The sequence below is a fragment of the Euleptes europaea genome, chromosome 1, assembly GCF_029931775.1.
Source record: "Euleptes europaea isolate rEulEur1 chromosome 1, rEulEur1.hap1, whole genome shotgun sequence".
In the NCBI taxonomy this organism is placed as follows: Eukaryota; Metazoa; Chordata; class Lepidosauria; order Squamata; family Sphaerodactylidae; genus Euleptes; species Euleptes europaea.
The window spans coordinates 155610513-155629974 of NC_079312.1; the positions used below are offsets into that span (position 1 = coordinate 155610513).

The following is a 19462-nucleotide window of genomic DNA, read 5'->3' on the forward strand; positions in this document are numbered from 1 at the left end:
AAGATGGCATGCAGTAAACCGGGATCCTCGGGGAGCTCGTCTCGCGCCCCAAGCCGAGGAGACGAGTACCTAGGCGAACCCTCCAGGGCTCCAGCCGAGGTCAGCAATTAAAACCGATGAAGATGACTGAATAGTGTCATAATGTGAGCTCTAGTCCTGAGGCAAACCCATAAACAGATTCCAGCAGACGGCAAGTCCACGAAAGCAGTTTTATTGATTAGACTCGACAGGTTACAGAAGCCATATTCAGAATGACACTAGTAAGGGGCTAAGGCAAGGCACATGGCATATATGGAAAAGCAAAAGGAGATAACCAGGTAACCCCCCTCCCAGAGGCAGGAAGGAGTACTTGGCAATTCCCACACTAAAGGAATCTATGAAGGACTCTATGAAGTCTAAACACGGGGCACGGACTGGCCTTGGAGAGAACTGCAAAAAAACACCTGGGAGCACAACCATGAACTGTCTTCATGGCCTGCTCCTGACAGTCGTAGTTTTCCCAGGGCGGGGGGAGCTGAAAACAGAGGCTGATAACGGCAGGTTGGCTATTGGGTAGGAACGAGAGAAGAAAGCAGGAAAAGGGGATTATGGGTCTTTCAAGGAAGGGAAAAAGAAAATTGTACAGGAAGGGAAAATGAGATACCCCTGCAAGACCCTGACTTGTATTTGTATATAACCTCCTTCACCATTGTCTCTTCAGCACCCTCTTATCCCCTTGCTCCCATTCATTTTGTCCTTCTCATCTAGTTTTCATCAGCTACCCAACAATCCTCCCAACTGTTTAAGAAGTCATATGCTAACTCCTAAATTGGAACCTTTACTGACTATTAGCTGTTAACATCTTTGCAAGGTTCTTTGCAGACAAAATAACACGAATACGCACTGATCTGGATGCCACTGGTAAAATAGGGCTGACAGATTAAGTGCCTAATACATCATCTGGTCTGATTATGGACCATTTTGACCTAGTTACTGTGATGGATATTGACATGATCCTGGGATCAGTGAAGGCCTCCATATGTGCACTGGACCCTTGCCCACCTTGGCTGCAAAAACGACATAAATGACCCCTTGATGACTATCATAAATCAATCGCTAACCCAGGGCAGTTTCCCTTGAGCACTCAAACAGGTGGTCATCTGTCCACTACTCAAAAAACCATCCCTAGATAAAATTATGTTGCTAATTATTCATGCCATGGAAACAGCAAGACTAGACTACTGTAGTGCATTCTATGTAGGTCTCCCCTTGACGTCAATTTGGAGACCCCAGTGAGTTAAAAATGCTGCAGCTAGTTATTATCAGGAGCTACTTAGAACATCATATCACTTTTATTCTGCAGTCACTCCATAGGCTGCCCATCAAGTACTAGGCTCAGTTCAAAGTATTGACTATCACATACAAAGCCCTTCATGGCCTTGATCTTGATTTACACCATGTAATCTGCCTTGAGTCTCAGAGATAAAGGTGGGCTATAAATAACCTAATAATAATGATAACAATAAATGGTTTTATAATACTGGGACTGAATTTATTTTGGTCAATCCCAGTTGGACATTTGTTCAACTGGGGTTGCCAGGATTCTGGATTCACTGGAAATGGTGGAGCCACTTGTGTAGAACTGCTGTGGGGTTTGATCTGTCTGTGAAGTCTAGAGCGGCTCCATGTGGATCTTGCAGAAGTCTTAAAGTCTCAGCTATTTTGCTGTCTGCACACGTTTGGGTAGAGACTATGAGTCAGGGGCAGAGCATCTGCTTTGCATGCAGAAGGTCCCACTTTCAATCAGTTGAAAAAGTCAGATAGAAGGTGGTATGAAAGATCTCTGCTAGAGTCTCTGGAAAACTACCACGAGTCTACAATACTGACCTTGACAAGTTTGATTCAGTAGAAGGCAGCTGGCCAGCTGCTGTGGTAGTTAGTGGAAATGTTCCTTTCCTCCATCCCTTTCAGGTCTCCTGACAGATGCAAAACTGTGTGTCATCTCCATGTGAAAATGAGGGAATAATGTTTTGTTTGCCTTCCATTCCCACCCACCCCCCTTCTCCCAACACAGAACCTGCTGGGTACGCACAACTTGGGTCGAGTCTATTATGAACCAATTAAGGACCGGCATGGCAATATCATCATAGTTACCATAAGAGAAGTGGAGACTGTCTATTCTTTTTTCAATGGCAAATGGATGCAAATATCCAAGCTACAAAGCCAGAGAAAATCCCTTTCAACACCAGAGGAACCAACAGCATTAGACATCTTGCTCATCACAATCCAGGTATATATTTGCTCTTTATATACCCAGACATTCCCGATGACAAAAAAAAAAAAAATCCATTGAGACTTGAAAATGTTATCTGACATGCCAAACACAATCTACTATCAAGGCTGTAGCCAAGGAGGGGGCCAATGGTTGCTCCACACAACTGGTTTGCCCCACTTCCGTTAAAAAAAACCACCAGTTTTTAAATTTGTGGCACGACAATTTTCTTTTAATGAAAGCTTGTTTTCAGTATAAGAAAAAATTAAGTTTGACAAATTCTGCTGTAGTTGTTATGGCTGTGAGCATGGTAGGGCTATTCACCTTCTTTAGTCTGTGGATGGGATTCAGCCAAACTGTTCGAGGCCCAGAATGCCCCAGCCATAATATCCCTCCCCTCTACAAATTGGTGTAGCGCTCTATCTGGAAATGTTGCAGGTCCATGTTCTGAGAAAGTAGATAGAGAGAACTTCATTCTCCCTCTTCCATAATATTAGAACAATGAAGTTGATGGGAAATAGATTCAAGACAGACAAAAGAAAGCACTGTACTTCTTTACTTAATGAATAATTAAATCAAGGGATTCACTACCAGTAGATGCAGTGATGGCCACAAGCATATATGGCTTTTAAAAGGGATTACCGGTAGTTAAATTTATGGAGAATAGATCCATCTTTGGCTACTACCCACAGTCACGAAAGGGAGCCTGGATATTCAGAAACAGCAAACTACTGAAAGTCAGTATTAGGAGTCAATATCAAAGGAAGGCCTTGGCCTCTGTGCCTAGTTGTGTTGGCCCTCTAGAGTAACTGGTTGGTCACTGTGTGAACTCGGATGCTGGACAGATGGTCTTCTTATGTTCTTATGTACTGAAGAAGGCTATCTGTGAATCTGTCCACCTGCCATGTACCATAAGGGGCTTGATAAACTTCATGAGGGACTTAATAACTTTAAGCAAACTCTCCCCAGTATGATTTTGAATTGAGCTTCCTATTTTAAAATGGAAAAATCTGGTCCAAAGCCTGAAATCCCGACCTTGGCATAACACATATATAGGGTTGCCAACCTTCAGATGGTGGCTGGAGATCTCCTGGGATTACAACTGATCTCCAGGTGACAGAGATCAGCTCACCTAGAGAAAATGGCCACTTTGGAAGGTGGGCTTTACGGTATTATACCCCATTGAAGTCCCTCCCTTCTCCAAATCTCGCCCTCCTCAGGCTCCACCCCCAAAATCGCCAGGTATTTCCCAACCTGGAGCTGGCAACCCTATATCTGATATAGTAGGAAGTACCAACCTAGGAGCACTGGGTGTCCTCTAGGGCAAAGCTTTTTAAACTAGGTCGTGACCCCATATGGGTTCATGTAACTGAATGTGGGGGTTGCGAAAAATTTGGCAACAGTAAATGGTAAAATTATATGTATACTAAATAATTGTTTTAAAATAAATTTCTTTATGATTTATTATCAGTAAATGTTTGATTTGTATACCTATTGTATATACCTATATACCCGGGGTCGTGCAAAAATTCCTCCGGCGAAAAGGGGTCATGAGTGGAAAAGGCTTAAGAAGCCCTGCTCTAGGGCACAAGCCATGGCACTAGGCTTAAACTAAGTCCTACTTATGTTCCCTCCATCTCAGTGATATTAACTATTGTAAACCCAACACTAACCCAGCATAACTAATCAGAAGCAAGAGGTGGAAACCATTTTGTTAGGTTTTACACCCTTTTTGTTAGGTGTTACCTCATTGAAAATATGTGTGAATGGGAATATTGCAAGCTGGCTCTGTGCTAGACTTGATGTATTAAAAATATTACAGGTACAAAAAAGAGAGACTGCAGAGGGAAAATCGAGCAATAGATTTATATAAGAAACTCCCCAAATACAAGTCTGATCAGGTTCTACCAAGTCCTTTGTGTGTGTGGGGGGGGGGAGTTCCCCTTAACGGTTTGTGAATTCCTATCAAATGTCCAGCCTTTCTTGGATTACTCGTAGAATAATCAAATGGTTATTTTGTTCCTGAAATGCTTGTGACTACCAAGATCAAATTGCACTGCTTGGAGCCAAGAAAAGCTGTGGTAGATAATGTGATGGTTCCAGTGGTAAAGGCAAGGAGCCAGGTGGCTTGATCCTCACCCTCTCCAGTGGCACGCATAACTCAGGATGGCAATTGGCTTCATTTATTAGGGTAATCTTTGAGGAATGAGAGAGAGAGAGAGAGAGAGAGAGAGAGAGAGAGAGAGAGGTTAATGATTTCTTTATTTTGCTTTATAGATGGTTAGCTAAGTACATGTGAATGGACAGACAGTGCAAGTCCTTTTGGAGAGCTCTCTCTGATAATAAAGGTCCTGGTGTTGGAAAGTTGCTCACATTAGATGGGTAGTTTTATTCTAGCATTGCAGCCAGTAGGGCTGGTATGCCCAGGACTTTCTCTGATGTCACTGTATATGGACCAATTACATTAAGGAGTTAACTGCCCATACACATGGGCCATTTATGCATGGAAGGTTTTGCCTTGGATTTACTGCTCTCTATATGCACATTTTCCCCATCCAAATTCTCAAAGCTCTACATGGGGGCTTAGTTTTGTTTTAAGAATATGGATGGGGAAAATATGCATCTAGAGAGCAGCAAATCCAAGGCAAAACCTCCCATGCATAAATGCCCATGGATTCTCTGTTATGGCCCCCACCTTGTGAAATGGCCTGCATGAGGAAGCCAGAAAGGCTCCCAGATTCCTTCAGGAGGTTTTTTTTTTTTACAAAGGGGATAGGACTGCAGTATAAAGGAATGGATCAGGAAGGTGCTTTTATAACGGGAACAGGACTGTAGCCTATGCCTTTCTTTATGGTGTCCATTATCTGTTTACTGTATGCATTATGCTGCTGTTACTGCATTGTCTGCATTTTTGACATACCATGTCTGATACATTTTTGCACCGTTTCTAATTTTTGTAATCCTAGTCTCATTACGGGAGGGAAGGTGGCACGGTATAGCCCGACCTTGTCAGATCTCGGAAACTAAGCAGAGTCAGTACTTGAAACGGAGACCACCAAGGAACACTCTGCAGAGGAAGGCAATAGCAAACCTCCTTCTCACTTGTCTTGAAAGCCCCTTGCTGGGGTTGCCTTAAATCAGCTGTGACTTGATGGCATATTATACACACAGTCCTGTTGCACAGGCTATTCAATATCTAATGCTATCATATTGTTTGATTTCATTGTTTTAAACCATGTAAGCTGCCTTCAAGTCTCTGTGAGAAAGGAGGGCTATAAATAAAGTAAATAAATAAAGTGCATGAATAACATTTAGATCCCTTAAACATATATGGAATGGAATAGAGCTGTACTCAGTGCTCTTGTCTTTCAATAGTTTTTATCAGGTTTTTGTAACATTTCAGCTGTAGCTTCTTTGGGACTGGCACACTGTATATCAGCAGCAGAGAGGTGGCAGATTCTGGATGGCTATATGTTGGGATCTTTATTCCACCTCCCCAGATAGGCTGGTCATATTCTCATTATTAAACATAAATAATAATAGACACTCACCTTATTCTGGGGCATTTTAATTCCTGATTGATTACAGGGTGGATGATACTTTGATACTTCTGGACTACCACCTAAATACAGCGGCAGACTCTAATCTGGAGAACCTTGGGCCAGTCACAGTTCTCGCAGAACTCTCTCAGCCAATGCAGAGGCAGGCAATGGCAAACCATTGTCTGGGCAGGAGACTAGTTAGTGTTTTATCTGCCAAGTATGAATTAGAATGCTTTCATCATTCATTTAGAGATGGGCTCTTCATGGTCCAGGACAAGGAGCATTTCCAGTTCTAAATACATGGCTAAAAGCGGTCACACACACACACACACACACACACACACACACTCCCAAAAAGCTCGCTCCCTGAATACATTAGCAAATGTCTTCTGCCTCTGCAGCCTAGCCTCCCCAAGTCAAAATAAAAGTCAAGTCAAAATAAAAGCCGGCAGCAGTCATTCATATCGACATACAGATGAACACATCCAGAGAGAAACAAAAAGAGTCCTGATCAATGGCAATGAAAACCAGAGAAACTAATACCAGTGAGAAAATGACCAAAATGGCCATATCAGCTAAACCCCTATTCGCCTCACCCAAGATGCCATTTGCCCCAAGATAGGTACAGTCACTACTGTCAATTTTTACCAGGTATGGATTGTTCATAGTGAGCTTGTCACGTGGACATGTATAGGGTGCTGTGCAAATAAGGAACAGGAAAACAAATGTCCAAGTCTACACCACAGTGGTCATCTGCACGTTGTTTCTGTTTCAGGGCCATCTAACCTTTACCATCAATACATGAGCATTCTCTCCTATTTGACTGCAAGAGAATTTACTGCAATGGAGATGCTTAACAGTATAGTCCTAGAGCCAGGGTGGTATAGTGGTTAAGAGCAGTGGACTCTAATCTAGTGAACCGGGTTTGATTCCCCTCTCTGCCGAATGAAGCCTGCTGAGTGACCTTGGGCTAGTCACAGTTCTCTTAGAATTCTCTCAGCCCCACCTACCTCACAAGGTGCCTGTTGTAGAGAGAGAAAGGGATTGTGATTGTAAGCCACTTCGAGAATCCTCACGGTTGAGAAAAATGGCCTATAAACGCTTCTTCTTCTTCTTCTTCTACGCATTAAAGTCAGTATGCTTAGTCTGGAGAAACTGCACAGGAGTGTACTGTAAAAGATTTGAAAAGTGCACATCCCTTCTTATTGGTTTGTTATCAAAGCCAGGGATATTATTGTAAAAGCAGAACCCAGCAAGCATAAAATAAAATAAATGCCTGCTGTAATGGTAGCCATTTGCAAGAAGGCTTTCCAGATAGTCTTTGGGTGTTTTCTGTTTCCCAATAGGATACCCTCTCCTATCACAGAAGGAGTCAACAGCGCCTGGCTCCTGGCCTCTATTTGGGCTACCTGAAACTGTGTAGCTCGGTGGATCAGATAAAAGTACTTGTACTGCAAAAGCTGCCTAACATTCTGTGTCATGTTAAAGTCCGAGACAACAGCAATGTATCCAAGTAAGTGTGTGGGGGCGGGTGGAGGGGGGAGATCCTACTTCAAGCTTTTAATTTTGCAAATTGCTTTACAAACTATATTTTCTCTCTGTTCCCCCCCACCCTACAATGAGGTTGATTGCTGTTATTCCCAATAGGAACAAAATCAGAGAGAGAGAGAGAGAGAGAGAGAGAGAGAGAGAGAGAGAGAGAGAGAGAGAGAGGCAATTTACACAGTGCCAAGGAAAGAATCCAGTTAGGGTTGCCAACCTCCAGGTACTAGCTGGAGATCTTCTGCTACTACAACTGATCTCCAGCTGATAGAGATTAGTTCACCTGGAGAAAATGGCCACTTTGACAATTAGACTCTATGGCATTGAAGTCCCTCCCCTCCCCAAACGCCGCCTTCCTCAGGCTCTGCCCCAAAAACTTCCCTCCGGTGGCAAAGAGGGACCTGGCAACCCGAACCGCAGGAGCAATTTTCAAGCCATACCTTGCAAACCTAGCTTTCTGCCTGTAGGACCAGACTGGCTCATTGAGCTTCATTGCAAATGCTCATGAGCCTACAAAAATTACTTAGATCAGAGATCTATTTATTTATTTCATTAATATCTTTCCCTTCTGTGAGCCCCTCTAGAGGGAGCAGAACACTGAAGCTGCTTTGATCCATGTGGATAAACTGCAGTTAGGGTCATACCACATGATATGTTTTTTTTAACAAGGTGAGTCTGGGTTCTTTGGACCCTACTTGCTTTCATGTCATTTACACAGCAGCTGCAGGGAATATCATTTTTAAAGTATACCAAAGTTGATTTTGCTCAGGACAGCAGTGTGGGAGGAGGGGGGGCTCCTGCCTCCCCCCTCCTCCTGAGCTCAAACAGCATAACTTTGGAGTTGCATGTGGAGTATTCTGAGTACACACTGCTTCAAAATTATGCAAATAACTCTTTACTGAGGCCATTTTGCATGAGGAAAAGGGCGTGGTGGAGAAGGCAAAGCCCCCTGCTCCCCCCATACCTCTGTCATAAACAAAAAACATCACAAAGATCAAGAGAAACAAAAATTCAAGCTAAGAAAAAGCAAAATATATCAACTAATAAACCACCTTCCCAAACAATATCTTTCACAATTTACCACAATTATGAATAAAAGGACAAAGGTCAGATCCTGATGGTCAGTTTGAATAAAATCATTTTCACTCGATGACTGGAAAGTATCTAAAGAAGAGGTCAGATGGGCCTCCCTAGGGAGAGAGCTTCTGAGCTAAGATGCCATAAACGGATTCACACTTTTCCCTATGTGCAAGAAGCTCAGTTGTGTGAGAGTGGTTCTCAGAGGAAAAGCCCTACTACATAGTGCCAGTAAATGGCATAGATGGATTTGGGGAGCTTGCAGCAAGGCAGATGATTCCTCATACACAAACACACACACTCACACACGCCATGCACCCTTGCAAAATAATTATTATCATATATCCAACTGTGCAGTTCCAAATATTTTAGGACACTTAAGAGCCCTGGTATGCCTTAAAAAGTCCGTGTTTGGTGGTGGACAACACAAGGCCTCTGTATCTGGCGTGTGGTGGGAGTTAGGGCCTCCCAGAGGCATGCTGGCCCTTTTACTGCTCATGAGTGGGATGTGTGGGAAGAAGCGGTTTTAGCCTTCTCCCCTGCGCTATGCCTCAAGCTGCCTTGTGGAGCCACTATAGGCTGCACTGCGAAAATCACGTTATTTATGTGGCTACACAGAATTTTCACAATGGATAATGGCTCCACAGGGCAATCTGAGGATGTCTTCAGAAGATGGGGCAGTAACTTCTGCTAATGCCTCCCTCCCACAGAAGACTCCAACTTTGCCCCCTGTGCTGCTGCTGAGGGTCCGCTGACCCCAAGAAATAAAATTTCAGGCTGTTCATTGGGCTGCAGTGAGAGAGGAGAGCAAGAAAGCCCCAAGGTCTGCAGAACATTAAATACAGTTATTTCAAAATGGTATCCATATTATCATCCTCCGCTGCCACTCTGGTCTGTTATGCATGGCTGTCTCATTCACCATCACCCCTCTGATGACCTCGGGTCTTTGCATTGTTTATGCATGCGTTTCCGACCATCAGAGGTCACCTCCCCCCCCCCCCGCGCGTTTCCCCGCATTTTGCCGGCGTTTTCAGAGACCTGTTTTATTTTGAATTTCAAAACACGGGCAAAACACGGAGAAACGCAGGGGGAGAGTGAAGCGACCTCTGATGGTCAGAAATGGCATGCATAATCAACACAAAGACCCAGACTCATCAGAGGGGTGACGGCAAGTGAAACAGCCACGCATAAAAGACCTCTGTGTGGTGGTGGGAGAAAAATAAAATAAATGGCCATTGGCTGGTGGTGTGACATCACTTCTGGGAAAACTCAGAAGTCACATTACACCTCTCTAGGAATTGGCCAAAACTGAATGGTAAAACCATATGACAATGCCCCCGATGCCCCCCCCCAATCTCCCACTGAATGCCAGGCTGGGCCTGGCAGCCCTATCTGTATATCAACTAATTGGCCAAGCAGTGCAAGAAAATACATAAAATAAAAAAGCTTTCTTCAATATATAATTTATATTGTTTGCAGTGTTTGCACTTGGCGTGGCTGCTGCTGAATTACAGGCTAGGGTAGAGTTCTATGACTGCAACTCTTCACATGTAATTTTCTCCCTGAAGAGCAGCCTAGGGAAAAGTGTTTTGTCACTGAGAAAGGGGTCTGTTTCCCAGCCTAGTGCAAACCTTAAGCCTCAACAGGAAAAAAAAAAAAATACAGGTTTCCATATTATCCATGTCTTTTGCCTTCTTGGAGCTTAAATCAACCTGGAAAGGGGGTGGTTTTTAATTGGGGAAATGATATGAGGGAAGAGTTTACCCCTCCCTAGCAAAAGGCTCCTTGCCATATTAGAGCCAAATTACACATCTGGCGGTCCAATCACTGGACTCCACTGTCCTATGAAGTTTGGCCCCCAGACTCTCCTGCTATTCTGAGGCAGTGAGGCATGGATATACAGCACCCCCAGTGGAGGAGACAGGACACTGCAGAGAAGGGACACAAATAGGCAGCTACTGCTCCATTCAGGGAAGGCCCTGCATTTATAAGCCTAGTATAACATCAGCAGACAGCAGAAGTCTGGAACAGCTGCCCTCCTGGTCAGGAGTAGTCATCCCTTCGTGCCCTGTGGGCACTGTGCCATTGTATACTGTCAGCTGGCATCATGGTCTTCTGAATTATCACCATTGCTAGAGATGAAATATGTCTAGCAAAAAATAATAATCAAGGTCTTTTAACCGGCTCCATTCAGTGCTTGATGAGAGAATTGAATCCCCTGGAAAAAATGTCACAGTAACCCAAGGCATATGTGTTAAAAGATTATAGAAACAGCAGTCCGCACATCAAATGCCTCAAAGGCATTTTTAGACCTAAGGAGTCTTCCGCTTGATATACACACTCCAGAAGAATGAATCAGAAAGCAGCCCCGCTTTAAATCTACAAACAATCAGACCAGTTATAAGTTTAGAAAATTTTACTATCTGAGACTGAAAACTTCAACAGAGCCCAAACATACGTACAGTAAATTCTTCCTTGGGCAGTGAACTTTTGTTATATTTCTAATTTTAACTCTACTCTGTATACAGAGAGGAGTGGGAATGGATCCAAACCCTTTCTGGCTCAGAATCTATGGAAAATATGGATCATTCTACAGAGTGCCCAACTCGGCTGTTCTTTGAGCTCCAGATGGCAGTGAAAGCTCTCCTTAAGCAGATCAGTCTACCTCTACGACAGGTAAGAGGTGTTGTTGTACTAAAAGAAAAGCTCTCTTGGTTGTATTTCTGTTGGTCATCAACATTATGTTTAGGGAATATAAAATCTAAATGTGAATCAGGATATTTGCCTGAAGTGGGCTGTTTATTGGGGGGAGAGGGAAAGAGGATAGATTACACTTTCCCGTAATAAAATGGATATGTATCAGCACTGTTACAGCTTTAATTTGTGGCTAAGCTGCCATTATAATGTTTTTTAAAAATAACTTGAACTGTGATGCTCCAAGCTGTAATCTGAGCCCATGATGAAACCCTGATTGACTGACTGATTTGCTTCATTTATATCTTGCCTTTCTCCCCAATGGGGACCCGAAGTGGCTTATATCATTCTTCTCTCCTCCATTTCATCCTCACAACAACCCTGAGAGGTAGGTTAGGCTGAGAGTGTGTGACTAGCTCAAAGTCACCCAGTAAGCTTCCATGGCAGAGTGGGGATTCGAACCTGAGTCTCCCAGATTTTTGTCCAAGCTCTAACCACTACACTGCACTGGCTATGTGATCATTCCTGAAAACCCTACAAGGTCGCCATACGTCAGGTGTGACTTGACGGCACTTTCCATCAGCAATTGTTGTCATGACCTTCCATTAGGAATAAAGTGGTTGGGAGAATCCTATGTCACCCCCTTCTGAAAGTGTAGCTTGATGGAGAGAGGATGGTTATACAGAAAAGCAATTGAGTGAGTGCTTCACTGTACATCCAAATCCTAAACATTTTGCTGAGTCACTCTTTGAACCCTTTAGGGTGCCATGTTTAGTCCTCACACAATGAAAAATTAAGACTTGGAATGCATGGAGAAACAATTGCATGACTAATTAAGACTTGGAATGCATGGAGAAACAATTGATCATGCACCCAACCCACGGTAGTCACATACACTCATTTTGAATGGTAAGAAAGTTATGGTTGATGCATCCTCTTGAACCTTCTTGGAACAATAGTAGCCCATTACATCTTAGAAAAGAATTCTGAAAATAAATGTAAATTATGAATGAACAGACATAAGCCCTCTAGAAGGATAATTAATTGATGGATAATTGATCCAGGGAGGAAGAATTGGGAATGCACATACTGGCCATGTTCCCCGCTTCCACACAGTAACTTGGATCCTGATTCCTGCCTAACATTTCTGTGGACAGAAAGGCGTTTGATTTTTTCTGATTACCCTTCCTGCCACAGATGTCCGGGGGGGGGGCAACCCCCTGGAGAGCATAGGGGGCATTTGCGCTATAGGAGGAGTGGAGGGAGGAGAGTTGTTCTCCATGGATGGACATTCCTTTTGTCTGCAAAAATTTAGGTGGGATCCAAGGAATTATTTAGGTCTTATGTACAGAGCTGATATATGATCAAACGATATGTGCACAAGTTCACTTCCCCCTTCCATGCACTTTGTGACATCTGCACAGGGCGATCTTGATACACAGACCAGATCCTACGACCTTACTCCTGGATCATTTTACTATTTTATTTACAAAAATGTGCAGACCACTTCTTAAGAATTCCAAAGCAGATTACAGAATAAAAATTATTTTAAAAATAAGGATTGAGTAATAGCATGGCAACAAATTAAACAATAATGTACTATAGCAGCAGCAGTGTCAAAAAGCTGAAAGGGCTGAACAAGCTGGATCCCAAAATATATGAATTAAACAGCTATATTAAATAAAAACATTTTCAGATTTTTCAAAAAATTCTTCGAGCAAATCTCATAGGGAAGGGTCCTGGTGACTCCACCCAAAAGGCCACGTTACACATAGAGACCAATCTGGATGCTTTATGGAATAGAATACTTGACTATACCATCCATATGCAGAACTTCACTGGCAATAAAATGTTGAGAGAAAATCTTCACAATTTATTTAACAATGTGGAACTCCCACAGTCAAATTTAATAATTTTTCACAAGCAGATATTTTTATTGTTTAAACAAGCCCTCTTCTTGTTTATAAAGGTTTCTAAGTTGGTAGACGATGGATGGTGCTGTTTTTTCAAACTCAAATTATGGTGAAATTGTGTTATTTTTAGGGCTATTTCATGCTTCACTTTGTAGTGAATCCTTTTGCACTGTAGTTTATCTTTATTAATTTGTGTACTGCCATGAAAGCCTATAGGTGGCCTTAAAGGTCGGCTAGGGATTTGAAAAAAAATCAATATCAATAAAAAGAGTGGCTTTTATGCTTTCATCACTTATTTCTGCATACATTCCACATTATGTGAATGTTGCCTTAATAAAAAATGAAGCTGGATTTAATTTAAATAGGCGATGATTTTTGTTTTAAAAAATTACCTTAGAAAAGTATGCTATCCAAAACTGCATAAATGATCATTTCTTCCAAAGTTCAGTTTTTTCTTTTTTCCACTAGGAATGTACACTTATATATTTAGCAATGAAAATCCTAACCAAATCCATTATTTTCTTTAGTATGTTTAATATTTTGCATCCATTTGCTAAACATTTTGGCAATCAATAACCTTTGGAAATAGCTATAATCCTGGAGCCTCACTGTGTACTTTTCATACTTTCCAAAGGCAAGTGCAGTTAGAGGGGTTGCAGTTAGGTTTGCCATTATGCCCGCTGGGGTTGCTAACATTCTGTTGATTATATTGTCGAAGGCTTTCACGGTCAGAGTTCATTGGTTCTTGTAGGTTATCCGGGCTGTGTAACCGTGGTCTTGGAATTTTCTTTCCTGACGTTTCGCCAGCAACTGTGGCAGGCATCTTCAGAGTAGTAACACTGAAGGCTGTTACTACTCTGAAGATGCCTGCCACAGTTGCTGGCGAAACGTCAGGAAAGAAAATTCCAAGACCACGGTTACACAGCCCGGATAACCTACATTCTGTTGATTGTTCCACCGAAAGCAATACTCTCATATCATTTGAACAAGGCTACTGTTTAGAAGCAGTAAGCTGGCCAGAGATATAGATGTCCTTGAAACATAATCTGAAACATGGGCATACTCTTACTAAGTAGCTCCTTGGGTTACCAACCTCCAGTTGAGGGCTGGTGATCTCTAGGGTTGCCAGGTGCCCACTGGTGGGGGGCAAACCCCCAGCCATTTATCCCTCTGCCACCGACCACCTGAGAGTCGGCGGGCAAACGTTCTAATCTTCCAGTTTAGAACCGGACGTTCCGCCTCGCAAGGGCCTTATAAAGGGCCACTTTACCACTCAAACTAAGAGGTAAAGGCCCCTTGCAAAGCGGCACTTCCGGTTCTAAACCGGAAGTGACACACGCACACACACACACTTATAGAAAAAAGCCTCTCGCCGGAGGAGAGAAGGGACCTGGCAACCCTAGTGATCTCCCAGAATTACAATTAATCTCCATACAACAGACACCAGTTCCCCTGGAGAAAATGGCTGCTGTGGAGGTAGGGTTGCCAACTGCCAGGTAGTAGCAGGAGATCTGCTAATTCAACTGATCTCCAGCCGATAGAGATCAGATCACCTGGAGAAAAATGGCCACTTTGGCAATTGAACTCTATGGCATTGAAGTCCCTCCCCTCCCCAAATCCCGCCCTTCTCAGGCTCCGTCCCCAAAATCTCCCACCAGTGGCGAAGAGGGACCTGGCAACCCTATGTAGAGGGTGGACTCAATGGGATTATATCCCACAGAGGTCCCTCCCCTTCCCAAACCCCACCCTCCACCCCCAAACTCCAGGAATTTCCCAAGCACTCCATCAATGCTATGTTTCATTTTTTGTGTGTAAACAGATGTAGAAATAGTCTTCCCATCTGGAAAATGCTAAAAATATATACATAATGGGTGGGCTGTCTTAAGATGCTGCATGGCTTTTAACATGGCAGGGCCAAACTGGAGGATACTTGACTCTCTGCTGAGCCATACATCAGAGTACTACTCCAAACGGAAACACCATAATTTATCAATGGTTAACATTTATATACATCATCTTCTGAAGCATGCTTTGTTTAGAATGTAGTAGTGCTTTCAGATGTACAACACTGCTTTTTTTTTTTCCTATGGGACTGTAAGATCTTGAAGTAAGGGCCATCCATTTCTGAAAAGGGCAACCACAGCCCAAACTGATTGCATATCATTTTGGGATCAAATTAGATCTTAATCAGTTATACACCACAAGCCATTCAATTTTTTTTTTTAATGTATGGCTTGTTAAATCTTTTTCATGGCTCCGTTTGGTGGCAGCCAGAGGAGAGAGTCAAGGAAGGGGGGGGGCTGGCAAAAAAGCTGCATAGTTTCACTAACCACTCTTAAATTGAATGTTAAAGGCTTTTAATTGAATTCATTTTCATGTTTTCATATAATTATACAATCATAATCTTGAAAAGCTTATGGAGTGTGATCATTTTCTGGTTAATAAGAAACATAAATGTTATTTTCAGGAGAAGGGTTAAGGGTTGCATGTGTGTGTTTTTATGTGGAACATTAGTCCTTTAAGTCTTTATTTAATGAAGCAAAATTCACACACACACACACACCATTTATGCTTTATAAAAATGCCAAACTTGATGTTGTACAACTTTGCTCTAATGTTTGGTACCATGGGGGGGTTGTTTATATAAATCCCATGTTGTAACTCTCTTCTCCCCTCCCCCTTCCCCCCATTTCTTCTCTGTGCGTGTCCTTCTGCAGGCGAAGCTCTTCCGTCTGTATACACAGGAGGTGTTGGAACTGGGTCACAATGTGTCCTTTCTTCTCCTGCTCCCAGCCTCAGACGACGTCTGCACTGCCCCAGGACAGAATAACCCTTACACCCTACACTCAGGATTCCTTAACCTCCCTCTTCAGATGTTTGAACTCGGTATACTACCTTGCTTCACCTAGAAATATTAACCCAGTCGCCTTATAATAAAATCACAAAGTTGTATCTGTTCCCCCTCTAGCCTTTGCCTCTCCCCCCCACCCCTCATCCCAGTGGAGAGTCAATAAATCACGTGATGATTTCTTGGCAACAACATTTTCTCTGACTACAGACAAGTAATAGAGAGAGCATAGCTACTAGGTTACATGCTCTGGTCATAACTATTGGAATGCAAAAGCCCCAGAGTGGAGTCAGTCCACAAGTTATCAAGCAACACAACCCCTCAGTGTAGCCCAGGGAGTGCTCAAATGGATAATTCAGACCCATTCAGTGAAAGCAAAATGATTCAAACTGTCTTGCTTTCGGTTGCAAAGGTTTGTGGAGAAAGACACTTTTCTTGCATTGGTCACCCATATCCAGTGTAGTGTAGTGGCTAGGATATTGGACTAAAAGAGCTATCTTAAGCACGTTTACTCAGAATCCTACTTGAGTCTATTCATTGGGGTTTACCCCTGGGAAAGTGTTCCAATAATTGTACCGTAGGAAACCCAGGCTCAAGTCACTATTGAGTCATGAACCTCACAAGGTATCCAAACATTTTCTATCAGCCTAAACTACCTCCTAGGGTAAAGAAGAAGGAGAGAAACATGTGTGCCACACAAACCCCTTGGAAAAAACAAACCCCTTGGATAAAATGTGATAGATATGTAATTACTTCTCAATAATGTAAAGTGCTGTCAAGTCGCAGCTGACTTATGGCAACCCCAGCAAGGGGCTTTCAAAGCAAATTATTAAGCAGAGGTAGTTTGCCATTGCAGAGTCTTCCTTGGTGGTCTCCCTTCCAAGCACCAACCCTGCTTAGCTTCTGGGATCTGACAAGACCATGCCACCTTCCCTCCCGATTATTTGTATACAGAAGTGAAATTTTCTTTTCAGAAGAGGGAATTTCTCAGAATTAAATTATGTTATTTTGACTTTGCAAAATTTGGAATTCGCAGCATCCTAATCTGATTTTTTTTTCATTTCAGCATTTCATTGATGGATTCTGTTGCTTCCCCCCCCCCTTTGTTTTCTTTCTTTTTCTTTCTTTCTTTTTTGCCATCAAGTCACATCTGTCTTATGGCAACCCCTGGTGGGGTTTTCAAGGCAAGAGACACTGGGAGGTGGTTTGCCATCGCCTTCCTCCTTGTCATGCCCCTGGTATTCCTTGGAGGTCTCCCATCCAAATACTAGCCAGGATCAGGGCTGAAAGTGTGTGACTGGCCCAAGGTAACCCAGCAAGCTTCCATGGCATGAGTGAGGATTTGAACCTGGGTTTCCCAGGTCCTAGTCCTACACCTTCACCACTACACCACGCTGGCTCTTCCTGTTACATTTAGATGTATTTAAGACAGCATGGGAAATTTTTTCAGCAGACCATTTTTGCTGACAATGCTATAGCAGCAGATTTAACATTTAAAGAGCTTTTTAAAAATCAAAATTCAATTTTAAATTTTAAATATTTTAATTTGATTTTCAAAATTCACCAAATTCCAGTTTTCACTAACATCTAAGTAAAGCTACCATTAAATTGCCAGATTCTTCCTGGAGAGCCAGAAACAATATTGATGGTTAGCAACATAAATTAGTGCCTAAAATCTAAAGGTCTTTCAATGAAATCATATTGTTCACAACTATTAATGAACCACTTCAGTACTTGGGGTATTTGAATACTGAAGAAGAAGAAAAGTTGGTTTTTATATGCCAACTTTCTCTACCACTTAAGGGAGACTCGAACCGGCTTACAATCACCTTCCCTTCCCCTCCCCACAACAGACACCCTGTGAGGTAGGTGAGGCTGAGAGAGCTCTAACAGTGCTGTAACTTGCCCAAGGTCCCCCAGCTGGCTTCATGTGTAGGAGTGGGGAAACAAATCCAGTTCACCAGATTAGCCTCCGCCGCTCATGTGGAGGAGTGGGGAATCAAATCAGGTTCTCCAGATCAGAGTCCACTGCTCCAAACCCCCACTCTTAAACAATACACCACACTGGCTCTACTGGAAGCTTCTGGAAGTGGGCATCAGGAAACATCAATATATCTAGTTCTCAACATGGCCTCCTCTGTGGATACTTAAATCCAAAGATTGGAGACATGAACAGACACGACAGATATTTCTACAAACCTGAGAAAAGTCACTAGTTTGAAGAAAAATCTGAAATCTAAAAAAAAAAAAGTTCAGGGTAAAAAATAACTCCAAATAATAGAAGCATTACCTGTACTTTTTTTTTTGGGGGGGATGCCTTCTGCAGTGGCTGTTTTGGTTTCTGTCAGTAAAAAGGAGGAGGCAGGGAGTGCAGCCCTTTCCAGAATTGCTTTGGCCCTTAAGGGAGAACTCATTGGAACCAGGCGTGGCAACAACCACAGGGTAACTTGCTACCGTGTGATTTACATGTTTCACCCAAGCCTGGCAGCTTGCTACTGTTCAACAGCAGCTGCCCCACAAAATCCACTGTGGTGTAATGGTTAGAGTTTCAGGCCAGGATCTGGGGAAACCAGCTTTGAATCCCAACTCTGCTGTGGAAGCTCACTGGGTGATCTTGACCTGCCAGTCACATACTGTTAGCCTAACCTATCTCACAGGGTTATTGTGAAGATAACACGGAGGAGATAATTTTATAAGCTGCTTTGGGTCCCCACTGGAGTATTTTTGATTCTCTTCATATCAATAATAAATATAGCTGAAGGTGAGGGAGAGGTAAAAGGTAGGTAGGTTGGTTGGTGGGTAGGAAAAAGAGAAGGAAGCAGAAAAAGGGTTTGGGGTCTGCCAGGAGGAGGGGGAAAGGAAATAGCAGAGGAGGATACAGAGGAAAATGAAACCCCCCCACAAGTCCTTGCAGGTCCCCCACTTGCCTTATTTTAATAATGGTCAATTCCAATGAAATGCCCACAAACCTTCAGAGGCTCCTATCAGATGCTGAGCTGAATGAAGGGTTGATTTTATTCAGTAAGGCTTTTCTCAGTCCATGTCTTTGGTCTTGTGCAGGTGCAAAAGGCAAAGGATGATCCTGCATCAATAATGCTTTTGATACAGTGCAGACATCATGACAGCTATACAGATTACATACGTTGGCATGCATGGCACATGCAACCAACTCTCAGACTTGCCCTGGCACAGGTCATGTTATACAGTTAAATATATATTTATATATATTTAAATATATATTTATTTAAATCCCATTTTCACCCTTCCTCAATTCACAAACCCTATTTCACCATTACCTCCACAGACTCTCAGTAGTTGGAATGTTTGTGAACATTCAGGGGAGGGTGGCCATGCCTTGCAGTTAATAGTAACCCTGGGAATATACATTATAGTATAAGGGATCCATACCAAAGCCATCTCCCAAAATAATTCCTTTATGCCACAACTCCCTTATCAGGTCTTTCCTTGGCAACTTGATTACTTCATATCAGAGTATGAATGATGCCTAGACTGACTTTCCCAGGGTGAACTCCCTATGTAAGACTATGCAGTGAAGAGAAGCAATGTCTCAACAAAGGGTGAAAACGTACGGTCG

General features: G+C 42.8%; 1 protein-coding gene across 1 annotated transcript in view; it reads left to right on the forward strand.

Annotated features, from left to right (window-relative positions):
- The window catches only part of ANKFN1 (ankyrin repeat and fibronectin type III domain containing 1), a 235885-nt gene that overhangs the window by 192964 nt on the left and 23459 nt on the right, over positions 1–19462 (forward strand). The window contains exons 12-15 of the mRNA XM_056863608.1: positions 2054–2269; positions 7140–7306; positions 10941–11088; positions 15737–15905. Of these exons, the coding sequence (XP_056719586.1) occupies positions 2054–2269; positions 7140–7306; positions 10941–11088; positions 15737–15905 (700 nt within the window). The remainder of the gene's footprint in view (positions 1–2053; positions 2270–7139; positions 7307–10940; positions 11089–15736; positions 15906–19462) is intronic.